General features: G+C 33.4%; 1 protein-coding gene across 1 annotated transcript; it reads right to left on the bottom strand.

Moving 5' to 3' along the window:
* Positions 1 to 54: 54 nt before the first annotated feature.
* Positions 55 to 27,622, bottom strand: LOC129807208 (uncharacterized). Its single transcript, XM_055856311.1, has 5 exons — positions 27,383 to 27,622; positions 22,639 to 22,772; positions 8,974 to 9,272; positions 5,123 to 5,238; positions 55 to 988 (listed from the first exon to the last, which is right to left on the bottom strand). Exons 1-5 carry the CDS (start codon positions 27,467 to 27,469, stop codon positions 725 to 727), a joined length of 900 nt encoding a protein of 299 aa, XP_055712286.1. The 5' UTR covers positions 27,470 to 27,622; the 3' UTR covers positions 55 to 724.

The following is a 27,622-nucleotide window of genomic DNA, read 5'->3' as shown; positions in this document are numbered from 1 at the left end:
AACCAGTAGACATTTCTTTTATTTAAGTCCTTTCTTTTAAGTTGGTATGATATCCCTAAGTGTACCATGGAAACTTGCAGTTGCACAAAAAAAAAGTTGCTTAAAAAATTTTCCCGCAGCTACGTTGAATGAATGGGGTGGGTTAATTAATAAAAGAAACTTATTTCGCAACATTTTAGAATATAACATTCCACATTTTAATGCTACTAAAATATCATTTAATTTCACTAGTCACATGAATTTTCTCATATTTATTCACGACCAACATAAATTTCCTCTAGAGAATTTTCTCTGTGTCTTCGTTGACAAAGTCTAATGTGCAAATTTCACGTGAAGGAGCTTTTCGTATGAGCTTTGATGTGTGACAATTTTAATATGCACTTATGGTATATGGTGTAGGAAAAATACGGTTTTGTAGCGTGAATGTGCCTGAAACATTCCAAAAATAAACTTTAAACAAATTCAACTCAGTCAATTAGAGAGATAATAATATACAGAGAAAGCTCTCAAGGCGAACTTTCAAGTATTTACGCTTGTTGGGGAATATGCCCCAAGTTGCAAAAGGGAGCATTCAGCAAATTTTGCAAGTTGCACAAAATGCTGCCCCAAATTCCCAACCCTTTTATTTTCATCGTGAGCTTTGTGCACGAAAAGCTCATACTTTGCCATATTTCCTCTTGAATGCATGATAATGTGTAGTTTTCACGACAATTTGAATTGGCCACTATTGTGGTATCTTCTCGATGGCATCCATAACGAATTGAAATCCATGAACAGCCGTACTGACCCAACTGCTGTTGAGTGATGGCAACCAACTGGATGGAGATTCCGATTCCTCCGAAGCATTGTCACCGTCAAAACTACGTCCACCAGCCAGGGACCGTCCACCCAGATAATCAACGTAATCATAATCGGAAACAATCGGATTAACCTTTGAATAGTAAATGGCTGCAAACGTTGAATAAATAATAAGAGCAGCAGTCGCCAGCTGTGAACGAGTGAAAGAGAGAGACATGTTATGAATATCACGGAAAACCTGGGGTGAAGCTTACACATTATTCTGATTATTATTATTAGTATAATGTGATCTGGTATCTCGTCATCATTACATCTCGCTGCACATGGTTTTGCGTGTGAGAGGAATTAATGCTAATACAGTGACGGTCTGTGAGATTGAAATTTATTGCATCCCCCTACATCCTATATCCCCAAATTCTAATTCCCGAGGTGGGTGCATGACAAACAGTGTGTTGTTAAAATACGTCTGAAACGATTAATCTAACATTGTTGACAATAGGAAATGTCTAATTCACTTTTCTTAGTAAAACACTTAAATTCTGACTTCTCATAATATTTCAAGATTATCATAAGAATAGAATTAAGAAGAATATAACCATATGATTAATGTATTAAAATGTTCCCTTCTCTTATTCCCTTACTGATGATAGTACTAATAATGTGTCAAAATATCTTATATAGAAGACTTTCACAAATAAGACAGGATTGTAATTCCCATATCTTGTGGAATTAAATACAGTAAAGTTCAAAGGATGCGATCCTAACATCCTAAATACGAAGAAATGACTAACGATCTAAATGGAATTTAAATCCTGAATGCTTGCATCATAGATCGAACGCTCTACCACTCAATTTACCTCGTTTGATTAATTTATAAAAGAAACAAGCCAGATTAAATTCGTTAAACTTCACTTGCACTAGAAGAAAACAAGGTTACAACTTCATCCCTATGCTAAACAAAAACGTAAAGTGTCAGACGTAACTCGGTTTTCCAACCGAGCCCAAATAGACTCTAGTTGCAAAGATTGATCCTAAACTATCATACACTGAGGACTTTCCACAACTGATTTAGAAATAACTTTTAGGGTAAATTAAGCTAATTCAAAACCTGCTTCAAATGGAAATTTTTCGCTACTCTAAATGGAAACGTCATTGTTTTCACAATAAATACAGTACTAAATTATTATATTTATATATTTTCTATACCTCAGTTTCATTATTTAGTTAATTTTGCTCTAAATAAAGCGAAAATCCATTCATATTCACAAATTTTAATTTATTAATTTCTCAGAATAATTAAAAGTGTACCTTTTCACCATAGAATTTTTCATCAATCGACCATGTCTTCCAATGAAAATCTCAATTAGGTCACTGTTGTTTATTCGTTTTGTTTAACATTTATGTCATATTTCTGGCTAATTTTAGTTAAATTAAGTGCTAATCTTTATTGTTAACGGTACGTGAAGTTTTCAAATGAAATAATTACCTATTTCGTGAACAAAAACAGTTTTTCTGAAGTGTCTGCAAATGCTTCAATAGGAAACCCCGGAAATATGATTTTTTGGAGAGATTTTCTTATTGTTTTAAATGCGAAAGGAGAAAAGACCAGGAATAAGAACAAATCCTGCACTCAGGAGCAACTCAACAAGGTTTTGGAAGCTTTTCGTCGCGGTTTCACTTACACTGTTTGTCTCCAATTAGAAACTTTCCCTTGTCTCCATTTGGATTCTTTGTTTCCAAAAGCAGCAATTTGTACAAATGTATTTTTCTTGTATTTAAGAAGTTTTCAAATTATCTCTAAAGAATTTTCACTAAACAGTAACATTCTAGAAAAGTCAAGGAGCAAATTTATGTAATTCTCTTCAGAAAAAATATGAACTTAATGTGTTGAATCTTCTGTCAAAGTTAAAGGGTCTGGAAATAGTTTTGAATTAGGACATTTACCCTACTTAATAATTTATTGATAAACTAGGTAACTCTTCTTACCCAGGTTTAGTCATATGGCTTAGCTGGTTTAATTTCTTATGAAATGGTATTTTTCGGGGTGTTTTGACTTAATATTGAATATTGTAGACACAGTGCACAAATGAACTAATCGATATTTAAAAATCAGTAATATTCTTTTTTATTTAGAACTTCGAGATTATCGGGAATTAGTTTAAACCTCTAGTCTGAAAAACCGATATATTTAATACAAAGTAAATATCTCGGCGGCTTAACATAATTTTACCGGAAATATAATTTGACCAAGATTTCTATGATAATTATGCTAAACCGCTTTTGCTAATTTGATAAGCCATAACGTAAAAAAAAATTGGATAATTTGAACATATTTTAAAAAGCATCCAAATTATTATTAGAAGACTTCAAAAGAATTTTGAACGAAAGTTTTCCAATTTTACGACGTTTTTTTTTATCTAACAGCTTGAACTCAAAGAGAGCAGTATATACAATCCGCCTTTTTTTATACTGGAGATTAAACGGTAAAAGATATCAATTTCCGGTCTTCGATGACCCCACACATAAGTGGACATTATCTCGGACAGTCTTTGTTCTTCTCTCCGGATCCTCTCCATCCTCTCCAAAACCATGTTTTTTAGTTTTTATCAAAATGACCCAAGCTTTTTTAATGAAAAAAATTATCTATCTTATGAATAAGAAATGACGACCGAGCTCTTTGCAAACAAAGAGAAAATGTGCATTGTTTGAAGGTTCACTCTGTGCAAACCATACTAACATTCCTCTAACAATTTATTTTAAAAAGGATCATGCAATTGTGAAGAAACTTTTACAAAAAAAAAATACAAGAAACAAAATTAAAAGGTTAATAAGTAATAAAATAATTTTATTCATTAAAAAAATTACCTTTTCAAAAAAAATTAAATTCACATTTTAATTTTAATTTGAATGCAAAATATAAATTCAATAGACAATCATTTTAAATGATTGTGCATATTGTTTTAAATTTATCTATCCATCTACCTATTTAATGCATAAAATTCTACTTTTTTTAATGTTTTTATTCTCTACAGATTAAACCAGTAAAAGCGAATAACAGAAAAATAAATCCATTATAAAAGAAATTAAAAATATTCATTTAAATTTGCAAATAATTTCAGAAATTCAAATTAAATTAAGAAATGTAATGCATTTCTAAGAAGAATGTTAATTTGTTCCTCATTCATTTTTTTTTCTTAATACGAATACATTTAGCCGTTAAAAGTTTATATTTAAAACAAACTTTAGCATTCTGTTGATTAGTGAAGTTTTTTTTAACGAAAACAAGAAATTTCGATATAGGTAACAATTTTTAAGAGTGAAACATAATTTTCGCTAATATTTAAACTATTTAAAGAAAAATATTCAGTTTTTTTAATAGTGTAATAGGTCTCTCATTCATCAAACTAAGGTTCATTGACCGATAATAATTTTTATTAGAATTCTATCTTTTAATCCGGAAGAGCAAATACCTAATTATTTTGGGTCCTGGACAATATCCCGAAAGCCAAAATGCCGAATTCTTAAAAGTGTCACGAATCTTGTGTGTTTTGGGAAACTATTCTACGCATTATCCTCCATATAATTTCATTCCTTTCAGGATTTTGAACACTCGGGATTTTGGCTTTCGGATTTTTGACCTTTTCGGGATTTTGGCTTTCGGGATTTATTGATTTTGCCGTTCGGGATTTTGGTTGCCTCCTATTATTTTCTATTAAATATTTTATTTTTATTGATTTTTCTTTGTTTCTTCTCTTAACATAAGAGTTTGTTACTACGGAGTAACGGACAAATATAGACGGACAGAAGTCGAAACTCTAACAGTTTCGCCTCTAATAAATAAAGCTTAGATTTAAAAAATATCGAAAGAATTCACAACCTAGTCGACAATTCTTAACGTAGTACTGTGCCCTAGTTTCTCAATTGCAACTTGTGCCGTACTCGAGTGAATAAACATCAATCATGGTTAAAAAGACTACTCCGAAGGGAATTAAAATAGGGGTAGAAACAGAAACTATATTTCTCCAATACATTTCATCGATTTCCTTGTTTGTATTTAGGTGTGGCGTGTGCTATCAGGACTTATAGATATCAATCTTCGACAATTCCTTTTATTCTTTACTGTGCAATGATACCTTCCCTAGTAATTTAACAACACTGTTGACGCTGTTGACAAATCCTAATGCCATGACAGGAAAATCCCCTGTTCACTCAAAACCTATACTGCTGCTTAGCAATAATGATGGTGTTTTCCCATAATGCAATTACAAGCGATATGTTAATAAATTTCACGGAATTGCCCATTCAGGGGCTGTTCATGTCATACCTGAAAGGCGGCCCAAAATTTGTATGATCCTTCCGTAATGACAAAGTCGTAATATCCCTTCAGTGGGTCACCATGGATGTAACGTCCTTCTGCTACCTCCGTGGTCGATGCAGTTTCTGAGGATGAGAGAACATTGCTGAATTTCAACCCCATTCACGTTCATTAGTGGCAGATTATTTTACTCAAAGCCATTTAACCCATTTTCCCCAGTATCATCCAACGGAAAACCATTTTCATCACTCTGCAAACAGAACCTAAGTGAAATTTTCCGCACAAACACCTCCAGAAACTCCAAGAGAGAGAGACAAGTGGTACTGTGAGCTCGGAGGAGACAATTAGGATTTTTAATTTGTTCTAAATCTAATAAAATATTTCTAAGGTAGAGGAAAAACACGCATTTATTGATTTAATGCGCAATCGTTCTATAATTACATTATTTACTGCTTTATTAAAGGTATTTAAGAAAATAATAAAGACAATTAAGAACGAACATTTGCTGAGTGCTCAATGTCCAATCGTTGAAAGCAGTTACAGAATCGATTGCTTTCAATACGTATAAGCCATAAATAATAAATTCGTTCTCTTATTCCTAAAACTCTGATGAAACATAGAACATTTTTAGATGAACTCTGTCCAATATGCAATACTTGTTAGCTCGAATTAAACATAGAGAAACATAAATTCTGAATTTATCTATGACTTATCAATTTCTGTCTCTCATCAAAATTATCTGAATCTCAAGGTTTCATAAATATCACAAAACATCGTTTCTTCCTTTGTCCATATTTCACTCGGTTGCTCGGGAGATAAAACGGTTAGAAATAGCTATTTGGGGTCCTGCAAAAACCCATTTTAGGTCTGTCCAAGATTCATTAACACAATTTTCATTTTTCTTTATCTGCCCACTCTCCACAATAATAACAATTGCTATTTTCTTTGTATAATAAATAATTAAGTATTCATTTATTTATTCAGAACAATAGGCTTCATCCTTTTTACAATATTGTGAAAACAGAAAAGGGGAAAAAGAAAGGAAAACAAATATACGTAAAAATAAGTTTAAAAAGGAAGAAAAAATGGGTGACAAAACGTCCATGCTTTGTGGAGTAGTCGAACTCGTAACTTATATGCTATGTACTTGAAAAGAACTTTCGTATTATTTACCGTTTACCGGATCCTAAACAATTTGAATCGATTCATAAAACGCTCAAAAGATAAAGTGGTACAAGTTGGACCATTGTACAAGTTGGACTTCATTTTTATTTGTATATTTTTAATGCTTTTTAGTTTTATAATTTAGTTCCTTGTGATTAAAAGAAAATAGTACTGTATTTATCATGAAAAATCCCTGTCCAACTTGTACCGGCGAATTGTTCAACTTGTAACACTATATCCAAATTGTATAACTTTATCCTACTCCAAAACAAATTCAGAGCAATAGACTTAATTTTAGGACAAACTTATCGATTCGTAACCAGTTCATTGCCAGTTCATAACCGATTGGAACGGAGTCTAAACTTGTCAAAAATTCCAAGACCTTTCTAACGAGCCCAAAATATGATACCGTTAGGTTGAGAAATACAACCTCTATATACCTTTTGACCTTTGACTTTGAAAAACCGTTATTACGAATGATTCAAGGTAATCTCTGTGCTCTCGAGCAATCCAAAAAATATGGTTTTAATGAGGAAGGGGAGTGGTGGGTGGAAAATTAGAAGCATTTTAACGGTACTGAGGTCAACTTATAGAGGGGGGGTCCCCAGATCTATCTCTAACCGTTTAGCCTCTAAAATTGGCGGAAGCCGGACAAGGAAACGCACAGACGAACAAACAGCATGACTTCATTTTTGAGAAATCATCCGAAACTCGAAGATTATGTTGGAAAAAATAGTCCCTAGAGTGAAAATTCTGGGAAACGAGAAAATCAGGAGATTGTAATACTTCTTTTTCTGTGGAGTTTGATTAGTAAATTTTTTCCTTTACGAAGTCAGCCTAGAAAAAAGTTGTCGAATATTATCTGTTGAATTACGCAAAACACGCGGAACTTAGTTAAAAACGACAACATCCTTAACGCTCTTAGCGAACAGTGTTCTCCAAAAACAGACACTTCTAACAGGAACTACAAATCTTAGAACTCTAGCCGAGCTAGAGCATATGTTTTTGGACATTTCTGGAAGAGTATTGGCTTAGATAGGTCAGACTTTGAATTAAAATTTTTCCTTCCAAATGCTTTTCCTATTCTAATCTTATAAAAATTTATGTAACAAATTTCTTAAACAGTCAGAATGCAAAATTTCTTCAATATTTTGTTCTTGTGGTTTCAAAAATTTGGAATTGTCTTTCTCTTTAATAATATACTAATCACTAACACTTTAAGTTTTTTGGAGAAATTGGAATTTTAAGATATACCTTTTTATTATTTTTTTTAAGTAAGATGCAACATCCGTAAGATGTAATATTCTTAGGAATAGGAGACTGTTTTTAAAATCCTTGTCAAATCCGAATTTCTTATAAGCCAGTGTATTTTTTGTATGATATTTAGTTGAATTATTTTTATTTTATTTTGCATTTTGAAAAAATATATAATAAATCATTTGTACATTGACAAGTAAATAAATAAAAATTCAGTAAAAAACATTGCGAATTGTTAGTATTATTTATATAAGCAGAATAATTAAATCTTATTAATTGTGCCCCTCAACGGTTTAATTTACAAAGCGTTAATGCCAAACAAATTTATAGAGCAGTAAATTAAATTCATAAGTTCGAGCATGTCGCGTAGTATATTTTACTTGATTGTTTCCTTTTATTTGGTATTGCTTATTTACTCCTCACATAAAAGGATTATGAACTATACTGCAAATTTAAAATTAGTTTTTTTTTAAGATTTATCTTTTTTTCATAAATCAAGAGCAGTGTGATTATAATCTTTGCCATAAAAATATCAATAATGGGTTTAATTGACAAAGAGAAAACTAGGGTAGTAGTATACATAAAGTGCATAGAGTAGTTGTAAGAGTGCATAGATCCACGTAATCACTTAAGAGATTTTAGATCTGATTTGTTTAAGATTTATTTCCGCATCTCCAAGTAGATTTAATTAAAAATCGTTCATTTATTGTTAGACGAATGAATTAATATGTTATTTTGTATATTTACTAAGGAATATTTATAGTTAAGTTAAAATAAAATACCATAGATGCAGATGACTAGCCTCGGGAGGTGACTTTGTCCCTTACTTCTTGTAGGGGGAAGTGGGGCACCTTCAAATGTGGGGCAACTTTGAAATTGGGATTTTTCACATATTTTTAAATAAAATTGAGCCTTATCGTGATATAATTTAGTTGCACAAATAGATTGAGAAGATAAATTACATTATGATATGGCTCAGTTCAACTTAAATATAGGAGAAAAATCCCAATTTCAAAGGTGCCCCACTGCCTCCTAGGCATTTCTTTAATTTTTGCACTTAAGGATGGTCTGCACCAGTCCTCTCTTTACCATGTCCGATCAGTGAAGACTAAAGACCATCCTTTAGTAACTAGAATTGAATAAAAGCTTACGAACTGCAAAGGAGGAAGTGGGGGGCAAAGTCTCCCCTAACTAAAGGTAACCAAAAGATTTAAGAAGAATGTCGAACATGAATATTAAAAAAGATATTTCCTGTTTATAAATTTTCTCCTTGATTGAATTGTTCTCTTGGAAGCAACAGCATCTTCGAAAACTAATGGTTTCCCCTCAAATTTTTCCAACATCCTGAAAATTAATACCCCATAGCTGTCACCCAAATATTCGCGAGACATTCCCCACAATATTGTTGTGGTATTGAGCAAAATAGCATCGTATATTACCGTCAATGTCATCCAGTTGGGATCCAATTAGAGACTCTGTGCTATTTGTTGAGGAATTCCTAGCTAATTCCAACGATGCTTGAGCTGTGGCTTCATTGGATGTGTCCTGATAGGATTTGAGAGATCGAACCAGTGATACGACATCACCAATAAAATTTACTGTACGCTCCCATGAATTATTGCCACCACGCCAGGTATAGGGTGAATTTCCACCTCCAGCATCTCTTCTTTTCTCAGCTTTCTCCTCATTATCCAGCCTAGCTGCTGCCTCATCGTAGTCTTCCAGGCCCTGCTCGTACCTTTCAGTGGGAAAAAAGGTGAGAAAAGCACGTGAGACTAATTAAAATGCAACACAATGTAAATCCACTAATGGACCATCTTAAGGATCACATCCAATGAAACTGATGTCTAGTGGAGCTCAGGTGCGAGTTGTGCAAATGGTAAATTTATGCGTGAAATGAAGATGGAATTATTCACTTTGCGAGATTTTAGGATAATTGCGAGAGATCACAGGAAAAGATGAAAATGTGTGATAATTAACTACAGAGGAATGGAAGGGGGAAAATTTCGTTAATCCCCCAACCCCCTTGGAAGAAAAGCTCTTATCCAGCCAGAAACAGTGAGTGTTATAGTCCCTAATGCCAAATGAAACAGCAAGAACACGAGAAATGGGCCAAGCTAAAGGCATTGCGAGTCTCCTAATCTATTCACCCGTAAATTCGTAATATAATTTCGCTTTAAATAACATTCGCATGCTTCATAATAATATCATTACTTGCATGTTATGAGTGTAGGGTAAATTACGTAGCAATTAAATTTGCCCAGCAATGATACTCTATGTAAAACATACTAACATATAGGTACATATGTATGACATTGTTTTAAAGAGGCAAAACATAATGCAAGACCAAGTTAACACACATTTAAACTATATTTGCAGAGTTTTGGCCTCTTTTGCATTCTAACCTAGGGTAAACTCCTCTAACAGTCCTATTAAAATTACTGTGAGCTTTTAAATTTTTTTTAGACGTCACTTCGTCTGCACTCACTTTCACTGCATTGTTATCGTTAAATACTACTTAAATGCTTCCTCAACAACACTGAATGATCGCATATGGTATCGAAATTATAGGGATTATTACTTCATTGTAATAATTGAAATAAGCAAGGAACACAAGGATAATCAGGGGCATGCCATTTCCTATGTTTCCCATATGTTTTTAGTGTGCCGAAAAAGCTTTCGAGTTTATTAGCTGTTTTCTGTCATTGCAGAATGAATTAGCAAAAAATACTAATAAAAAATAAAAGCCAATTTAATAACAAAGAGGCAACCGAAAACCCTAAATTGGCAACCTACGTAGTTTTGGAGATATCTCGTGAAATGTGTACGAAAACAGGGAAAAATTTACACTAAAATCGGTCGCATTTTTCAGAGCTAATGTCACCCCCCTGAGGATAATAATATAAAATCACTGATTACATTCATTAGGTTCGCAGAATCTCATTTGTATAATTATTTACATGATAATTATTTAAGGTTATGGAAGATAAAATATTTATAAAGCATTAAATTCAACACATAGTTAATTTAAATTTTCCATTTCTGTTAAAATTTGGATATCATTTGCGCGTTACTAATGTTACTACCCTCAATCCCGGTATTATGTACATTATCAGGACCGAAAAAAATGCGCGAAATGACATTATGCATCGAGAAAATTTGCATCCCCGCAGGGGCTTCCTTTTGAATAAATCGGCCGTAGAACGAATTTCACGCGGAGTAAAAGTAGTTTAAACAAAAAGATTCAACTGTTTAGGGGAAAGTGCCCATGCTTGATACCATTGGAAGCTTTGTAATGACTAAATTTTTCCTATGTTTCTCGATAAACGTGACTTCGCAATATATTTTAAAAACTGGCAACATGATGAGTCACATATATGTTATATTACATAGAAAAATTCGTCATTACGAAGCTTCCAATGGTATCAAGCATGGGCACTTTCCCCCAATAGAAATCGTCGGTTGCGTCTACCTCTGTCGTATCTGCATTTCTTTTTTGTCAACATTTCACGCAAGTGGGGACGTCTGTATTGTAGCTTGCACCGAATGCAGATACAAAACAAATGCAGATACGACAGAGGTAGACGCAACCGAAGAAATGCATTAACAAACAGTACTTTTTGGCCAGAGTTCTTCAATAAATGGTTAGAATATTTAAAAAATTTACCTTAATAAAAGTTATTAAAGTTTTATTCTGAAAAGTAGGAAAATGTTTTCAAATTCCCCGCGTCGCCTCATAGTATACATTCAGGCGTAGGGGAAAGTGCCCATGCTTTACACGGTCCCAAGCTTTACAATGACTAAATTTTTTATATGTTTTTTTTTTTTTCAGTAAATGTGACTCATCTCTTCTATATTTTAAAAACTAGGGGAAAGTAGGGGGAAGTGGGGCTACTTTGAGCTGTGGGGCTAGATTGTTATACGACTTTTTCGACTATTTCTAAATGAAGCTGGTTCTTACAATTATTTTATTTAGATCCACAATTACTTTCTCTATCCAAATTACATCATGTTTAAGTACAATTTGCATTAGTAATATGCGAAAAATCGTATAACAATGTAGCCCCACAGCTCAAAGTAGCCCCACTTCCCCCTATCTTGTTTTCAAAATATATTGCGAAGTCGTATTTATTCATTAACATAGGAAAAATTTGGGCATTGTAAAGCTTGGGACCGTGCGAAGCTTGGTCACTTTCCCCTATTTCAAAAATGATTTCATAAATTGACTCCCAATGATAGGCAAACTTGCATAATTGTATGTGCATAATTCCGTCAGGTGCATAATCCCGAAGGACTTAATTCAGGGACTGAGTGTAATGCATGTTACTAATAACAAGAACATTCTAAAATCCAGACTTCTTAGCCAATTTTCTAATTCAAAATTGTTTTCCGATTTGTGAATGACTTTAATTGTTAATAAGCCGATATGCACCCAAAAAAAAAACATAAAAAGATAATTCATGGATAGCTCTATCTTCGTGAGCGAGTTCGAGTATTTCGCAAAGCTGGGACGCTTTGCCAACTTTTTTTATTTCATTTTCGTAATCGTGAATTTTTTTACATTTCAGCTCTAAAACTTACTTTAAAATTGAAAATCTGTATCGAAAAATATGAATCAGCCTTTCAAAAACGAGTTAAAAACTTCAGAAAGTTTTTAAAGGTATACTGGTAAAAATAAATGGGTCAAATTGACCCTTTTCAACAAAAATTAATCATATTTTGATCCTTTGAAAGGCTCACTTGCATCTTTTGAAATTTTGCATGCACATTTATCACAACAGATTACGTTTTATCGTAAATTTATTAGTCTTATCGTATTTCTATCATCTGAGCAAACATCAAAGATGACTTTATCCAATGGACTTACCAAATGTAATTTTATACTATCTTTATATTTGAATTTTCCTACGTTAGAATCTATATATAAAAAATAGAGGAAAGTACTATCTTCCATAAAATCTTTTAAAATTTCTTAATATTTTTTTTTAATATGAGTATTTGCCAACTGGATATTAAGTCGACATTCAAATTTATCATTCGAATATTGGATGTAAAATCGTTTATGCAAAGTTTTAGTTCGATTTTATTAGTTTACCATACGGATATAGATTATAAAATCAGCTTGTAAAAATTACTATCATTTTATAAGATTAAAAATCGAATTGTCAAATTTATAGTCCGGATATTAGAATAAAAATCGGTTTGTAAATCTTAAAACTTGCATATTAAATTTAATATCCAGAATGTATTATTAAACCGGCTATAAAATCGTCCATCCGAAATGATACAATTATGAGGCGAGCATAGAAAATTTATGTTTCGTTGTAAAATTTGCAATCCTGAGAGCAGATTGTAATAACACTGTAATATTCTTATTTTCTGTTTAAAATTGCTTGATTTACCATTACAATTTTTACAGATACCATAAGTAGGGGGAACTGGGGCAGTAGTAATCTGGGGTAGTTGTAAACACTGTGATTTTTTTCATTAATTTTAAGACTCCAGAGGATAAAACCCATAAGCATTCATAGATACCATGGGGATGTATGTCCACAGATAAATTGGTCAATAAAATCCTAATATACTTTAAAAATAAAAATCATTTTCCTGAAAATGTTGATATTTCGATTATTTTGATCATTTGGATTTCCACCTGGAAATTAAAAATTGTGTAAAATAATCGAAATGTAGCAATACCAGTTCTTTCCTACATCTTTTAGGATTATATTAATGCATTTACTAGAGAAATTGAGATTCTCATTATTTCAAAAGAATTAATAATTGGTCAGAAAACAGCATTTGGGGTAGATGTAATCAGGCAATTTCAATTTCACAAATTGAGTAGGTAAAAGAGCGGGAAATTGACCTTCATGCGAAATATCTATAATTCATAGATTACGAAAAAAATTGGTGGCGCTGGGTTCAATAAAAAGTCACATGATGTCAAAATATGGGGAAAATCCATTGAAAAATGTCTTTGATATGCATGCTTTTAGTTTTTTTGCTATTTTAATTATTCTTTGTAAAAAGTGTCGTGATTTTTTGAAAAATATACAGTCTTTATATATCTCTTAAGTAATTAAAATAATCGAGAGTGGTGCAAAGTTAATTTCAAGGGTGGGAAAAAAGGTGTTTACATCCTCCCCAGAAAGTGGTTACTTCTACCCCAGGTATTTTGTGAAAAGAGAAAAATGCACAGGGACACAAATTTTATTTTTATGGAAAACTCAATTGTTTTCCAGCATCCGCATTACCCTCGACGAATTGCCTATACCCAAGGGTAAAACATGAGCTAAGAAATATTTTCCAAAAAATCACGGTGTCCTTGGAAAATCACCTCAAATTCGCATCTATCGAAAATGGTTACATGTGCCCCAGTCTCCCCTACGGCTGACTTTGTCCCCTACGGGTGACTCTGACACCCTCCTGTTCGTAAGCTTTTCTTTATTTCTAAAATTTAAATATGGTCTTTACCGATACGACCTACCATGTCTGATCGGTGAGAACCGTTCATAAAACGTAAGAATTTAAGATAAGCTTACGAACAGGAGGGTGTCAAAGTCACACGCAGGGGCAAAGTCACGCGCACATACGGTACTTAATAGTTTTATAACAATCAACGAATAAAATGCTTTTTAGAAAAATTTAAGCGGCACATTTCGTAACCGATTGAAACAAGTTTGATTGTATTCGAAGGATATTTGAATATCGAACACGTCGACACTAAATTCAACCATTTATAAAACGATAATTAATTTTTTTTTTTCTAAATTCGATTATATCAGATTTACATTGCTTTTAGTAGGGCGCACGATAATTACGATACTTTACCTGATGAATTTCGTGTATAAAAATTGTGGAAACTACTCACTCGTGGAGTTCGAGCAGTTAAAATTTATTGACCGGAAGATATAATATTAAACTATTTTTTTTTAAAGAATCATAATAATTTAAAAGAATATTTCTCTCTGACTAATTATTCATGTCGTTCTTTTGCATTTTCACTTGCATAATTTGCTTAAAATTTGGGTGTAGGTAAAACCACTTTGTGCCTAAAAATGCTATAAATTAGGACTATTTGGGAAATATATGAGCCTGCCTATGAACTCAAATTAAAGATATTGGAATTGGTTTCTTGAAATTTCTACGAAAAAGACCCAAGGAAGTTATTGAACACCATTTGATTTATACAAGCAATATTATTGTTTCCCGATGCCACAAAATGGTGAACAAGAAATGGAAGAAGCATTCTGACGGAGTCGAAGCATAAATCTCCCTGTCATGGGAGAAACTTTAATTATTATCCTTCGGTTCTTAAATTTCACGTTTATTTGCGAGAGAGAAATCTCACTTGAATTGTGGTTGAGTTTGTGGCGGGTGATTCTTAAAGGAAATCAAAACTTTTTCCCTTCCTCGGTTTCCTGTCCGTCTGTTCCAGTCCACTTGGCTCCCGTTCCATTTCTCCTCATTAGTTACAGTGTTTCACTTGCATCACATTTTACTAGCAGACCCACCTTTTGGCTCGATGCATTTTCCTAATGAATCACATTGAACTTATTCCCGCAGACATTTCTTCTTTCTTTCTTTCGTTTTAACTTTTTAAATCCATATCCAAGGCTGCTTCTTTTGGTCTGGGATTTGAGATGAAAGTCAGGGTAAGTCGTCTCACCCATCCCACCTCATTATGTTCGTGTGTGTGGGGAATGTTATGTGGATGCTGGGAAAGTGGAACTCTTCAGGAATGGGTATGGAACCCTTGAGAGGTCTGATGTCTTTCTTTTGTCTTACTCGCTGCACTCTAGCACCCACGTTCACCTTTCAACCTTTTCGAGCCGCAGGATGTGCTATTAAAAGACATCACACCCGTCTTTCTACACCGATATAATTACGTAATACAAATGTTGCGTAAAGGAGTCGGAAAAGAATAATAAACTCGATCATAATTAATCGCACAAATACATTAGCCATTATTCAGCGAAAATTAATAGCTAGTAAAATTTACTTGATACAGCTTAATTTTACTAAATTTGATGTGCATTGGTGACTGCTATTATTTTAACTTGAGTAATCAAAAGGCCTTTCCACAAAACCCAACTTAAATATGGCCACATTCGGTTGAGTAATATGCTCATCAGTCTTTAATCTTTCGGAACCGCTTTTCTTTTCCCAAAAATACGGTATTTGTAATTTGGTAGGAATAAGAGGTGGGAAAAGGGTGCCGATGCCGGATATAATCCCAAAAGCCAAAACATCGAAAACCAAAATCCCGAACGGCAAGGTCCGGAAAAATCTAAAACTAAAAAAGCCAAAATCCCAAATGCCAGAATCCAGAAAAAAGTAAAATCCCAAAAGCCAAATTCTTGAAAATCGAAATCCAGGGTAAACGAAAATACGGAAAAGAAACCCAAAATCCCGAAACCCAAAATCCCAGAAAGCCAAAATCCCGAACAGCTAAAATCCCAAAAAGCCAAACTCCGAATAGTTCAAAATTACAAAAAGCCATAATCCTGAACGCCAAGTCCCCGAAATTCAAAATCCCGAACGGCAAAGCCCGAAAAAATTAAAAAACCAATAAAGACAAAATTTCAAACGCCAGAATCCGGAAAAAAGCAAAATACCAAAAGCTAAAATCTTGAAAGTCCAAATCCCGAATATGCGGAAATATGGAGAAAAAAAAACCAAAATCCCGAAAATCAAAATCCCGGGAAACCAAAATCCCAAACAGCTAAAATCCCAGAAAGCCAAAATCCGAATAGTTCATAATTCCAAAAAGCCAAAATCCCGGATAAATCAAAATCCCAAAAAACCTAAAATCCTAAACGCCAAGTTCGTGAAAGCCAAAATCCGAAGTAGGCCAAAAACCCAAAAACCAAAATTCTGAAAACTAAAATTCTGTAAACCAAAGTCCGGAAAAGTTAAAATGCTGAAAGCCAAAATCTCGAACGCCAAAATCCCGAAAGCTAAAATACCGAATTGTTAAAAGTGTCATAACCAGAAGGGGAGTTCTGTAACGATATGACAATGTCACATGATAAATTTTCGTAGTAAATTATGTAGCAGGACAACATTAAAGTCCAGTTAGCGTCGAATAGCCATTGCAAGGAGCTCTGTGAAGCTCTTAGTAACCTTAGTTAACCTCTTAGAACCAGTAAGAATACGATTTTCAATTAACTTTTCCGAATTTACCACATAAAAAATCTTAAATTTGCCATATGACATTGTCATACTGTTACAAAATTCCCCTACAGATAACCACTCTCACAATTTGACCCGCTCTTGTTGGAGGCAAAAGCAAATATTCTATGTTTTCAAAAATTATTCTGCATATTATCCTCCATATAATTTTGTGCCTTTCAGGATTTTGAGCACTTTTTGAGATTTCGGCTATAAAAATTTTGGTTTTTGGGATTTTGCCTTTTTAGGATTTTGGCTTTTGGTACGGACGAACACCGGATTATCGTTCAAAAATGAGAAATTAACGCACTTCGCAAAGTCCCGTATCAAACAGAGGACATCAAACAGGTCTGTCTACTAACGAAGAACATTACATGGTATCCTTTATGGACTTTAGTTAAAAGTCTTAGGGCAGAAATAGACTTAAGCTGATCCTCGAGAATATTTAGCGTGAAATATTTTGCACTAAAGCCAAACCATCGATTAGAAGTCCTTTGCTTAAATTTCTTTTACCCAATTTTTCACTATCAAATTTTATAGGCTACATTCCTTAGTGTGTAAGGATCTAAATGGGGGGACGGTAATGCGACACATAGTCTCTATCTCTCAATTCCTATGTTCAGCTCCAAGCGAGCGATGAAAGGTTGGGTAACCAACCCCATTGGGAAGTCACGAACCTGAGGCTAACGGACAAGGCCGGTCTTTTTTAGAAATGGTTGGGCGAAGAGCTATAACAACCCATCCCCGTAAAAGCAATATTGTTACGAAAACTCGCAAGGAGCCTCCGATAGGACGGACTTTTCGACAACGACCTAACACTACGTTTCTGGGGCGAGTTGACGGAGAGTAGCCAGGATTGCAGGAGGTTAGTGAGAAGCTCGGTCCCTTAAAGGAACGTTGCAGCCACCCAAATAAGTAAGTATTTTCTTAAGAAGTTTAACGGAAACTTTATGCTCTCCTCAGTTCTTCCGGTTTTCGTCATAAAAGTATTCCTCTTTCAAATTAAAAAGTTTTTCTCCAAAACTTTTCTGACGAACATCGGAATAATTGAGGAGAGCATTATGGATCAGAGGATCACCTTGAGTCTATTTGTAGAGTTGAGCCCTTACAGAAGAAACAGCCTATTTTTTTACAACTCTCTCTTTTTCAACCCAGATTGAAGAGATTTGAATGCTTTGCTCCAGAATTGTTATATTACCAATTAAGAAGTATAATGAATTAGATGTGACTTATAAGTACAGTTTGCAATTCTTGACGTGAAAAATTTCTATATTTAAACATTATTTAGATAATTAAATATTTAATGGCAATAATTAATTTAGTAGATTGCGCTCTCTGATTGGCTGAAGCTAAAAAGCTTTCAGAGTATTAATTAATCAAATAACTCAATGGAAATAAAAAAAAATATTTCATGAGATTAAATATTAAATTACGTGCGGATAGTGCTTTACGTAAAATATTTCAGTATAGAAGTGTGGTGGGACTAGTTGGCTCTTTGGTTGCAGATGTTAGTTCATGGGGTGGATTTGGTGAATGAAATTTTTATTTTTCTCAGCACCAATTTGACTCAAAGTTGACCCAAATCCACCTCAAACATAGAAAATCCTAGAGAGATTTCCACACAAATTTATTTCCTCTTTCTCTCTTTGGGTTATTTCTTAAAATTCACCCCCTTCTACCGTTATCCATAAATGGCCAGGCAGAACGAAAAAGAAACTTTAATGAACTTTTTCCTTTAAAACTTTCAATTCTCAAGAGGATACACAGAAAATTTAAACACTGGATACAATAGATATTGATTGAAATTTTCCCAATGAGAGTGACAAAGAGAGATTCTTTTTATTGAAATTCCAGGGAAAATTGTAAGAATTTGGAGACAATCGAGAATTAACATTCGATTTTGCAATCAAAATACCATATTGATATAATTTTCCAGGGACATGCAATTGAAAATTTAATTGTGTGCATATTTCAGTGTTTATGAATTATTTTACAAAGTTAGCAAAAATTAAATTTTGTGTTACAAAATTATATGCTATTTATTGAGTTTAATGGTGCTAATTGAAATTTTGCATTTGGTCATGGAAAAGCTGTAATAGTTGTATAATGAATAGGCTTTTAGGGTAATTGTTATTCAACACGAATATTTAGATTTTCTATTTAAAATTAAATTCCACCATTCTAGGTGAATAATTTTCGCAAGCGATACAATTGTAATGTGGATATATTGAATGACTGTAATACACTATATTGCAGAAATTTGTTAAACATTTTGATTACACACATAAAAAACATTTCGTAAAATTTTTCGTAAACAGTTGCTGATCCAACTGTCGATATTAGGGGGAAGTGGGGCACCTTTGAAATTGGGATTTTTCTCCTATTTTTAAGTGTAAGGGCCTTGACAGACATGAGGATTAGCCGAGAGACGGCTTAGTGTAATTATATTCGAAATAATGGTTAAACTTCATTTCCATCATTTTTCACTAAGTCGTCTCTCGGCTTAAGTCGTAAGTGTGTCTAGGGCATAACTGAGCCTTATCATAATGTAATTTAACTCCTCAATCTGTTTATGCAACTAAATTATTTCATGATAAGGCTCAATTTTATTTAAAAATAGGTGAAAATCCCAATTTCAAAAGTGCCCCACTTTCAAAGGTGCTCCACTTCCCTCTATATTAATTCGATCTTAAGATCAAACGGTATAAGATATCGTTTTTCCATATTCGGTAACCCTGTCCTAAGTAGATATTCTATAGAGACGTTCCTTTGTCACTCCTACCCTTAGCAAAACTATAGAACTTTGATAAACGAGTCAAAAAAACCGTTTTGTGTTTATGGCTCGAACTCCACATGGTGATCTGTTATAGAGCCTATGTTGGATTGCATTAAACAAGAAAACGTTCTTTGTATGTCATCAATGATATGCCGTATCAGAATGATTAAAATGTTACTATAACAATCAAAACGGTTATAGTTTAATTTACAGAAAATTTATTGAATATTGTGATACACGCCTACACAGAAAAATATTTCTACTTTGAATACGTTTATACCCTATTTTTCCACACTTGAGTAGGTTCAAAAAACATAGATTTTTTATATTCTTAACACTAAACCTACCGACCGTTTTTGGTCGTTTTTTCTAACGCCTTCGGTCAAATAACAGACCGCGATAGCGTATAGGATATTAAACAATTTTTTCTTGGAAAAGAGCAAAAAATTAAAATATAAACACTGAAAAATATATTACTTGCATATTTTAAGAAATTCACTAAATTTTATACCGTTTAAATAAGTGTTAATTTTAAAAAGTTTTTAAACCGGACAATTAAACCAGTCTTGGTAGGTTTAGTGTTTATATAGCAAAAGTTCTTATGAATTTGATGAAAGGTAACGAAACTTCCGATTTCTTTTGGTTCGATTTCAAAGTATTCAGTTTTATAGGGATCGGTTACATTACATTGCTTATTCGCCCTACCCCCTAGGGTCCATATAGAATCAGGATGATCCTGGAGAATATTTAGCTTGTAAAATTCGTCAGTAAGGAACTATGTAAAAGAAAGTTATGCAATGAATCTTTTAAAGCGATGATCCGAAGCCCTCAGTTAATGGTAGTTTGGGAAAAATATTTACTGTCAAACTTTATAAGCTAAATATTCTTGAAGATCAGCCTGATTCTATATGGGCCCCTAGGCGATAGGGCGGATGAGCAGCGTAATGGAAGTTTCCCCGGAATTCCTATTCGCTACCTATAAAAATGAATGCTTCAAAATCGGACGAAAAGAAATTGGAAGTCCGGCTACCTTCCATTAAATCCCCACCCCAAGAACTTTGCTAAAAATGAACATAAACTAAACACAGTTGTGTTCTGGCCCGGAGGCAGCCAAAATCCCGAAAGCCAAAATCAGAAATGTTCAAAATCCTGAAAGGGATGAAATTATATTCAGAATAATATGTAGAATAATTTCCCAAGAATATTTCCCATTGCCTCCAGCAAGCGCGGGTGCAATCATGGGAGTAGCTATTACATTTTTAATAATTCGGGGTTTTGGCTTTCGGGATTTTGGTCAATTCGGGGTTTTGGCGTTCGGCTTTTGACTTTCGGGATTTTGGTTTTCGGCATTTTGACCGGGACCCATTCTGGACACACCTACGACTTAAATTGAGAGACAGCTTAATGTAATTAATCAAATTAATTATTGGACTACATTTAAATTAGTTTCCCACTATGCCGTTTCTTAGATTAAGCTGTAAGTGAAGAGCGGTAATACGGGCTTCAGACATGAGAATTAGCTATATGACTCAACTGCTCTAATTTTTCAACAATCAAGATACTTATATAATACTTATAAGATACTTTACTACAAGATACTTATAAGATACTTTACTTAGGATAGGATTATTAAGGACAAATGACCTATTAAATTCTGAAAAAGGAATAAAATTGGTTGGTAATTAGGATTTTGAGACCTTCAGAAACTAGGCTGAACCTCTAATCTGAAGACCGCATAAGCGATACTGTTGGGAAGCTTAATCATTATTTTGGTTCTAATTACATTAAGCTGTTTCTCGGCTTAAGCCGTGAGTGTGTCCGCGGCACATTACACTGAGAATTTAAGATCATCTGTTAGAGTTTCCTTTATATGGTACATGGGGTAATAATAGGGCATGAAGCTGGGGTTGTGCCAACATTATTATTAATATCGCCATTCATTTTGCTGTTGTTAAAAGTGAAACTATCGAAAACTGTTATTTTACAGACAATTCCTTGAATGGAAGTTGTGAGCATGAATTCTAAAGCAGGAACAGGAAATATTTTCCTCATGGAATAATTATGCAGAAATCTTTGTCTTCAAAATGGTTTTAATAATAATCCACAAAGAATTGCTAATTACTTGGTAAATCTTCCGAAACATTTCTCAACTCTTAAGACATCATCCTAGCTTTCAAAACAAAAAGAACAAAAAAAAGAAACAATTAAAGTCTTGTGATAAATACTGCACTAATGCAGTACTTCAATCTTTGCCTGCAAATGAACTACCTCCGAATACTTTCTCATCCCCAGAAATGTTTCTTGGAGCAAAAACACAATGTTTCGATGTCGTCCAAAGTCATTTTATCCTATTTTAGAAATGGATACAGTCTCACCATAAATAATGTTTCACTTGAAGATTTTCACAGAGTTTATATGTGTAGACTGTGACTCACCATTTCGTCGTGGCTTTTGTGCCACAGTTGGGAAAAAAGGCAAGAGATGTTCTGTGTGAAATCAACTACATACATCAAAAAGTTTCTTTTGAAATGGAACTTACTCTTTTACGTTATTTTGCAACATGGTGAAAGTTAAGAAGTGGATGAGAGAGATTCAAGAGGGATGCGATACCAAGGCGAAGATATATAATCGTGAAACAACCTCCCTTTACACCAAAGTCCATACAAGAAACTTAGTAAATGGAATGGTTGTGAGGAGCTGAAAATCTGTGAATATCAGGTGAGTATCCCCAGATGAAATTCTAATAATAAATCATGGCAATAATTGCAGCAAAAGCACTCAATTCCACGGGAATCGTCTTTTGGGAAGAGTTTCATGTTGGATTCCAAGCCGAGTTGAATTTTAAATTGAATTTCTACCCCACAATACGTCCAGTCCGACGGTGAGTTTTCCCAAACAGAGAAAAGCTTCTAGCAGAAGCCCCCAATTTGGATCAGTAAATGTGGTATACATTTAGTGGTTTTGCTTCATCATATCTTGCCATTTGCGGTTGAATTTTCCATTGCACAGCAAATATCCACGGGAATTTTCGGGAGAGAAAAATAGGGGAATTGGGTAGATGAAATGATGAGTATATGGCTTATATATATATCTATATATATAATATATATTTAATTTTACTTTGCTTTGAAAAATAGAGATACAGGAGACTCACCTGGAAAGTCGCCCATTGAGTTCTGTAGTCTGAATTTTTGGAGTGGTGGCCACATTGCTGTATCTGCTGAAAGTGCCTTCGTCCATGCCCTCCTCATGTCCGACCACATCCCCATCCATTCTCTCCACATTTTCCTTCTCATTAAAATTATTATTTTAATTATTCATTATATGCGACACAGACTGCAGCTATGCTGTATAGTGTGGGACATAAGTTGAACCACTTATGTGGTTTTTTCTTTGCAAAAACACATTTTCCTGTTATATTATTTGCACAAACGAGCTTGAATATTAGTACGCTTGGTGTTCTAATTACCAAACAACATTTCAGCTCATATTCGAAATAACGACTTTTTGACAGCATAATGAATTATCTACAAATGCGAGATCAACTAATATCCAAAATTTCTGTAACAAATTCCAATGAAAAGTTCTTGTAGCACATTCACAATTTAAGCGAAAAAAGAAGATGAGAATATATACCCTAACAGTAGAGTCTCTCAAATTCGAACGATGCGAGACCAATGACGGTTGAATTCAAAATTCCAAACGTAGGGTTATAGTAAGGTGGGTAACCGGATCGTTTTCCGAAGAGTGCTACTTAACCGCTTGTTTTTGGACTGGTGAAATTCTTTTTTACTTCTTCTGAATCCATAGAATTATTCACTGTTTCATTCAGAAACATAATATAAAAAAAATTATCAAAAAAAATTTTAAAAAAATTATAAAATAATGATAATACTGAAATAAGTCAGCATGCACTAACTGGGTCGCCTTTTCGCTAATTCACTTTTAATTAAACTTTTGGATTTAAAACACTTTTTTCACAAGGAAAAAGCAATAAATGTTTTAATCAATCAGCTGTCATTTGCGAAAATACCACTGACTAAAAAATTTTTAGTGAAGAACCCAGCTGGCACAAGATTGAAATGAGTCTATTACACTCACTTATTTAATGGATAAAAATATTATTTTTGCTTTTTCTCAAACTTGAATACTTGTTACTGTAGTGACTATATTACGGAAATAAAAATAAAAATATTATTCTAAGTAGATTAGTGATAAACGAACCAGATAGCGAAGCGCCCGGATTAGCACACTTGACTATATGTTAAAAAGAAAATCGTGTTTTTGGTGAAGAGACACATTTTTCTGCATAGAAAGAAATATTTTCTAAATTTGTTCGTAAATGTTTATGAACTCCTGCTACTAGAAATTTACAAAATCGAAATGGTCTTAAATCAAGGGGTGAACAGAGTGAATCATGAGCGGCGATCGGAAAAATTTGCCAATCTGATTGACAGATCGGCAAAATTTGGTTAGTTACCGACAAATCGGCATGTTACTTAACAAAAAAAAGCGGCAGATCGGCACAAGTTTAGCGAAGACTCGGCAGAATTAAATGTTAACTTAAGAAATGAACACGGATTTAACCTTTGACTCCTTTCTCAACCGAATGGTATCATATTATATTTGGACCCACTAGGTATTGGAATTTCTGATAATTCTGAGCCGGAGCCAATCGGTTCATAATCGGTAACTAATTTTTATCCCCAATATCAATATTATTACTCCAAAGCTATTTTGGACAGTGTTTTAAGTAAATTTTGAATCGGTTTTAATAACGCGTCAAGTCACGAGTGCGAGCATTTTGTAAAGCATGGGACGCTTTGTCACACTTTTTCTTAATTACTTTTAATTTTTCCTTGCACAGTTATATTCACCATTAAAATTTGCGCATATGTAGAAGTTATCCCATATTGAAAATAATTAAACACTATAAATCCTTGTAGAAATATTGCAAATTAGAATTTAAACCAATTAAATAAATAGGGGAAGAATAGAGCAATATTCATTCATGATTCGAAGTATTGTGATTAAAAGAATTTGAATGTGATAAAACAGTTTTAGAGTATTACATTAAAATTAATTTATTATTTATGTTAATTGATTGGAGATCAAAAAAATGTATATTTTTTATTGCTGATCATTTCTATTCTTCTTAAATTAAAAAAAAATAGAGCAGTGCCATACTAAACCAATATATATTGAAATTCTTTTACTGCTCGAACTCAAAGAGAGAGTAGTCATACATATAATTCAGTTTTATACTTGTGTTTACTTGTGAGACGGCTAGAGGCGAAACGGTAAGAGATATCGACTTCCGGTCTTCGACGACCCCTTTATATGTCAACATTATCTATAACAGAGAACAGGCTTTTCCCCCACTCTCTACCACCATGTTTTTTGGTTTATTTCGAAAATGGCTCCTAGGATTTCTTTCATTTTCGAATATTTTTTAGAGGTAGTCAAGGTGAATATTTCGTCCTTGTACACCTATGTTCGAAAACCATTTCGATATCGAATTTTCTAACATCAAAGTTTAACGATTTTGCACATCCAATTTTTCAACTGATTTGCTTAAATCTGGATTTTTTTGAAAGATCTTGAAATTTCCAATGCGTATGTGAATCGATAATATATCCGTAAATGATTTACCTTTCTCGGATTTACTTTTTCATTTGGTCGTATGCTTGTTACTCATGATAAAATATTTTAAAATCTACTTTTTATAAGCAATTTCTCATTCTGGAATGTTTCTTTTTTAATTTATCAATCAATTTAAGCGGCAGTAAAGCCGATTAAATGCGAAAAGATAATACATGCGATGCGAAAAGATAATACACAGTTAGTTCTTTCTCGTGAGTTCCAGTACTCCGCAAAAGCTGGCACGCTTTGCCATCTCTTTTTTTGAAAAGAAAAGTATCAACTGGATAGTTCTTCCATGTTTCTGTTATCTTTCCCAACAAAACTATTTTGTTTACTGATTTTTGAAAACTTGCTGTAGACAATTTGTAGAATAAAAAATCAACCTCGGTAAGTGAAAAAACAAAAAAATCAAAAAATAGACTATAATTAACAGGATACAGTTCTCTTACAATTGCATGAAAGGTAGGGGGAAGTGAGGCACCTTTGAATTGAGGCAGCTTTAAAATTGGGTTTTTTTCTCATATTTTTTTTAATGAAATGGTCCTTACTGTGAGATTATTTAACTCCATAAGCCATTTTTGAAATTAAAATATACATCATGATAAGGTTCCATTCGATTTAAAAATAGTAAATAGTATAAAAAAGCCCAATTTCAAAGCTGTTCCAATTCAAAGGTGCCCCACTTCCCCCTTAAAGAAAAACAAATGGGAAAAGAAGAAAAAAAACGCAAAATTTTAGGGGCAAGCGGGTCACCTTTGAAATGGGGCACATATAAATTTTGGCTTTGTTTTCCTACTTTTAAATTGGACTTTTACCATACCATGAAAGAATTTAGCTCCACAGACAAATATTGAAGCTAAATAATACGATAAGGCTCAGTTCTATTTGAAAATAGAAAAAAATCTAATTTTAAAGGTACCCCAATTCAAAAGTGCCCCCTTTCGCTAATTAGGAAAATAGGTTATAAATAAGATTGTAGAATATTTGATTAGCTTGGCATTGTTGCTCTTTCTTTTTGACTGGTTTAGGCCTAATGAAATGTAAAACATTATTGTAAAACCAGAACATAAAACCAAAGAAGGAACATTTCCACCTTTGGTTCTGGAGTTTGAAATCAACGTTGAGACGGCGGTGGACGCATGTGACTTATTTGGGTTCACATTTGTGAGCTGAAAAGCAAAATAAGTTCGTAAAGGATCGCCCTTTTTTACATATAGTTAGGACCAGTAAAACAGCGCAGTATGTTAAATTGCAACTGATAGTTATTTTTATGAAATGGTAGGGGAATGTAGGCATGGTTCGCATAGAGTGAACCTTCAAACGATGTGAATTTTGTCTTTGTTTGGAAAGATCTGACTTACCATTTTTCATCTCGATTCATGAGCCTAATAATTATCTATCTTATGGCTAAGAAATGATGAACTGGCTCTTTGTAAACACAGAGAAAATTTGCGTTGTTTGAACACTGAGAAAAAAGAGGGTGCGATTATCTTTTTTTCCTCATAACTTTAACACTTTTTAGGTGTAAAAATATATCAACATTTTTTAATGTTAATTTTACACCTTTTTAAGGGTAAAATTAACATGAAAAAAATGTAACTTTAGCCCCCACTACACCTAAAAAGGGTAATTTTACACCGATATCGGATCAATAATGCAGGGTAAAATTAACATTTCCGGAATATTATTTTGACTTTTTCGGATTTCTCTCAATGAAGGTTCACTCTGTGCGAATCATGCCAACATTCCACTAATTGCACCACTTTTGGTACAAAGCATTTAATGTAACCTCAAATAAATTGAAGGCGCCATTTACCTTTTTGCCGAGACACTTTTAGGGAATCAAACTCTGAACATAGGTGATCCAACTGTCCGAAATTAAGCACAATTGCCCTATTTTAAATTTAACTAATATACTAATATCTTTTCTTTAAAACTAAAATTTTTAGATTATTTTAAGTAAATTTCCTCGCTTCACACTTCTGTATCAGCCTATCCACCTATCGTTCTAAATAACTATGCCAATTAAATTGTTAAATAACAAAAATAAACTAACAAATGATTTGATATACAAATTCAAATTTTTACTGATTCGATTTAGCCTTTCATGATTAATCAAAAATATAATTTGTCGGAATTTCCTGCTCTAATTATCCCGTGATCATGATGAATCATCAGAAATGCACTCAACTTTTGCCCAACACTATACTACAGAGCTTTTAGCCAAAATATACCGGGAAAAGCTTTTGACTTACTGTGGCTGTTTCTGTTGCGCCCACGGACGAAAGTATTGCAGAGCAGAAGCAGCAAATGACAAGGAAATTTAATACTTTTTCCATCATATCAGTTTTTGTAAAATTTTTGAACTATATTATTTTCACTTTTTGTCCTCCAATTATGACTCCTGAACACAGTATTATGCAATTTCAACACATTATTTTCGATGTCACAGAGCTTTTCTCGTCCTTTTCACCAATTTCAACATTCCATTTGAG

Source organism: Phlebotomus papatasi, chromosome 3 (assembly GCF_024763615.1).
Source record: "Phlebotomus papatasi isolate M1 chromosome 3, Ppap_2.1, whole genome shotgun sequence".
NCBI classification, from domain to species: domain Eukaryota; kingdom Metazoa; phylum Arthropoda; class Insecta; order Diptera; family Psychodidae; genus Phlebotomus; species Phlebotomus papatasi.
The sequence above is the reverse complement of the archived record's forward strand: the minus strand, read 5'-3'. Positions and strand labels throughout refer to the sequence as shown.

What these genes read in the sequence shown, in the direction of transcription:
- LOC129807208 (XM_055856311.1), bottom strand. Translation starts at nt 27,469, where the DNA reads ATGATGGAAAAAGTATTAAATTTCCTTGTCATTTGCTGCTTCTGCTCT. An exon ending in CTCAATGGGCGACTTTCCAG is followed by an intron (nt 9,273 to 22,638) that starts GTGAGTCTCCTG and finishes TCCCACTGAAAG; the next exon opens with GTACGAGCAGGGCCTGGAAG. An exon ending in CCAACTGGATGACATTGACG is followed by an intron (nt 5,239 to 8,973) that starts GTAATATACGAT and finishes TCTCATCCTCAG; the next exon opens with AAACTGCATCGACCACGGAG.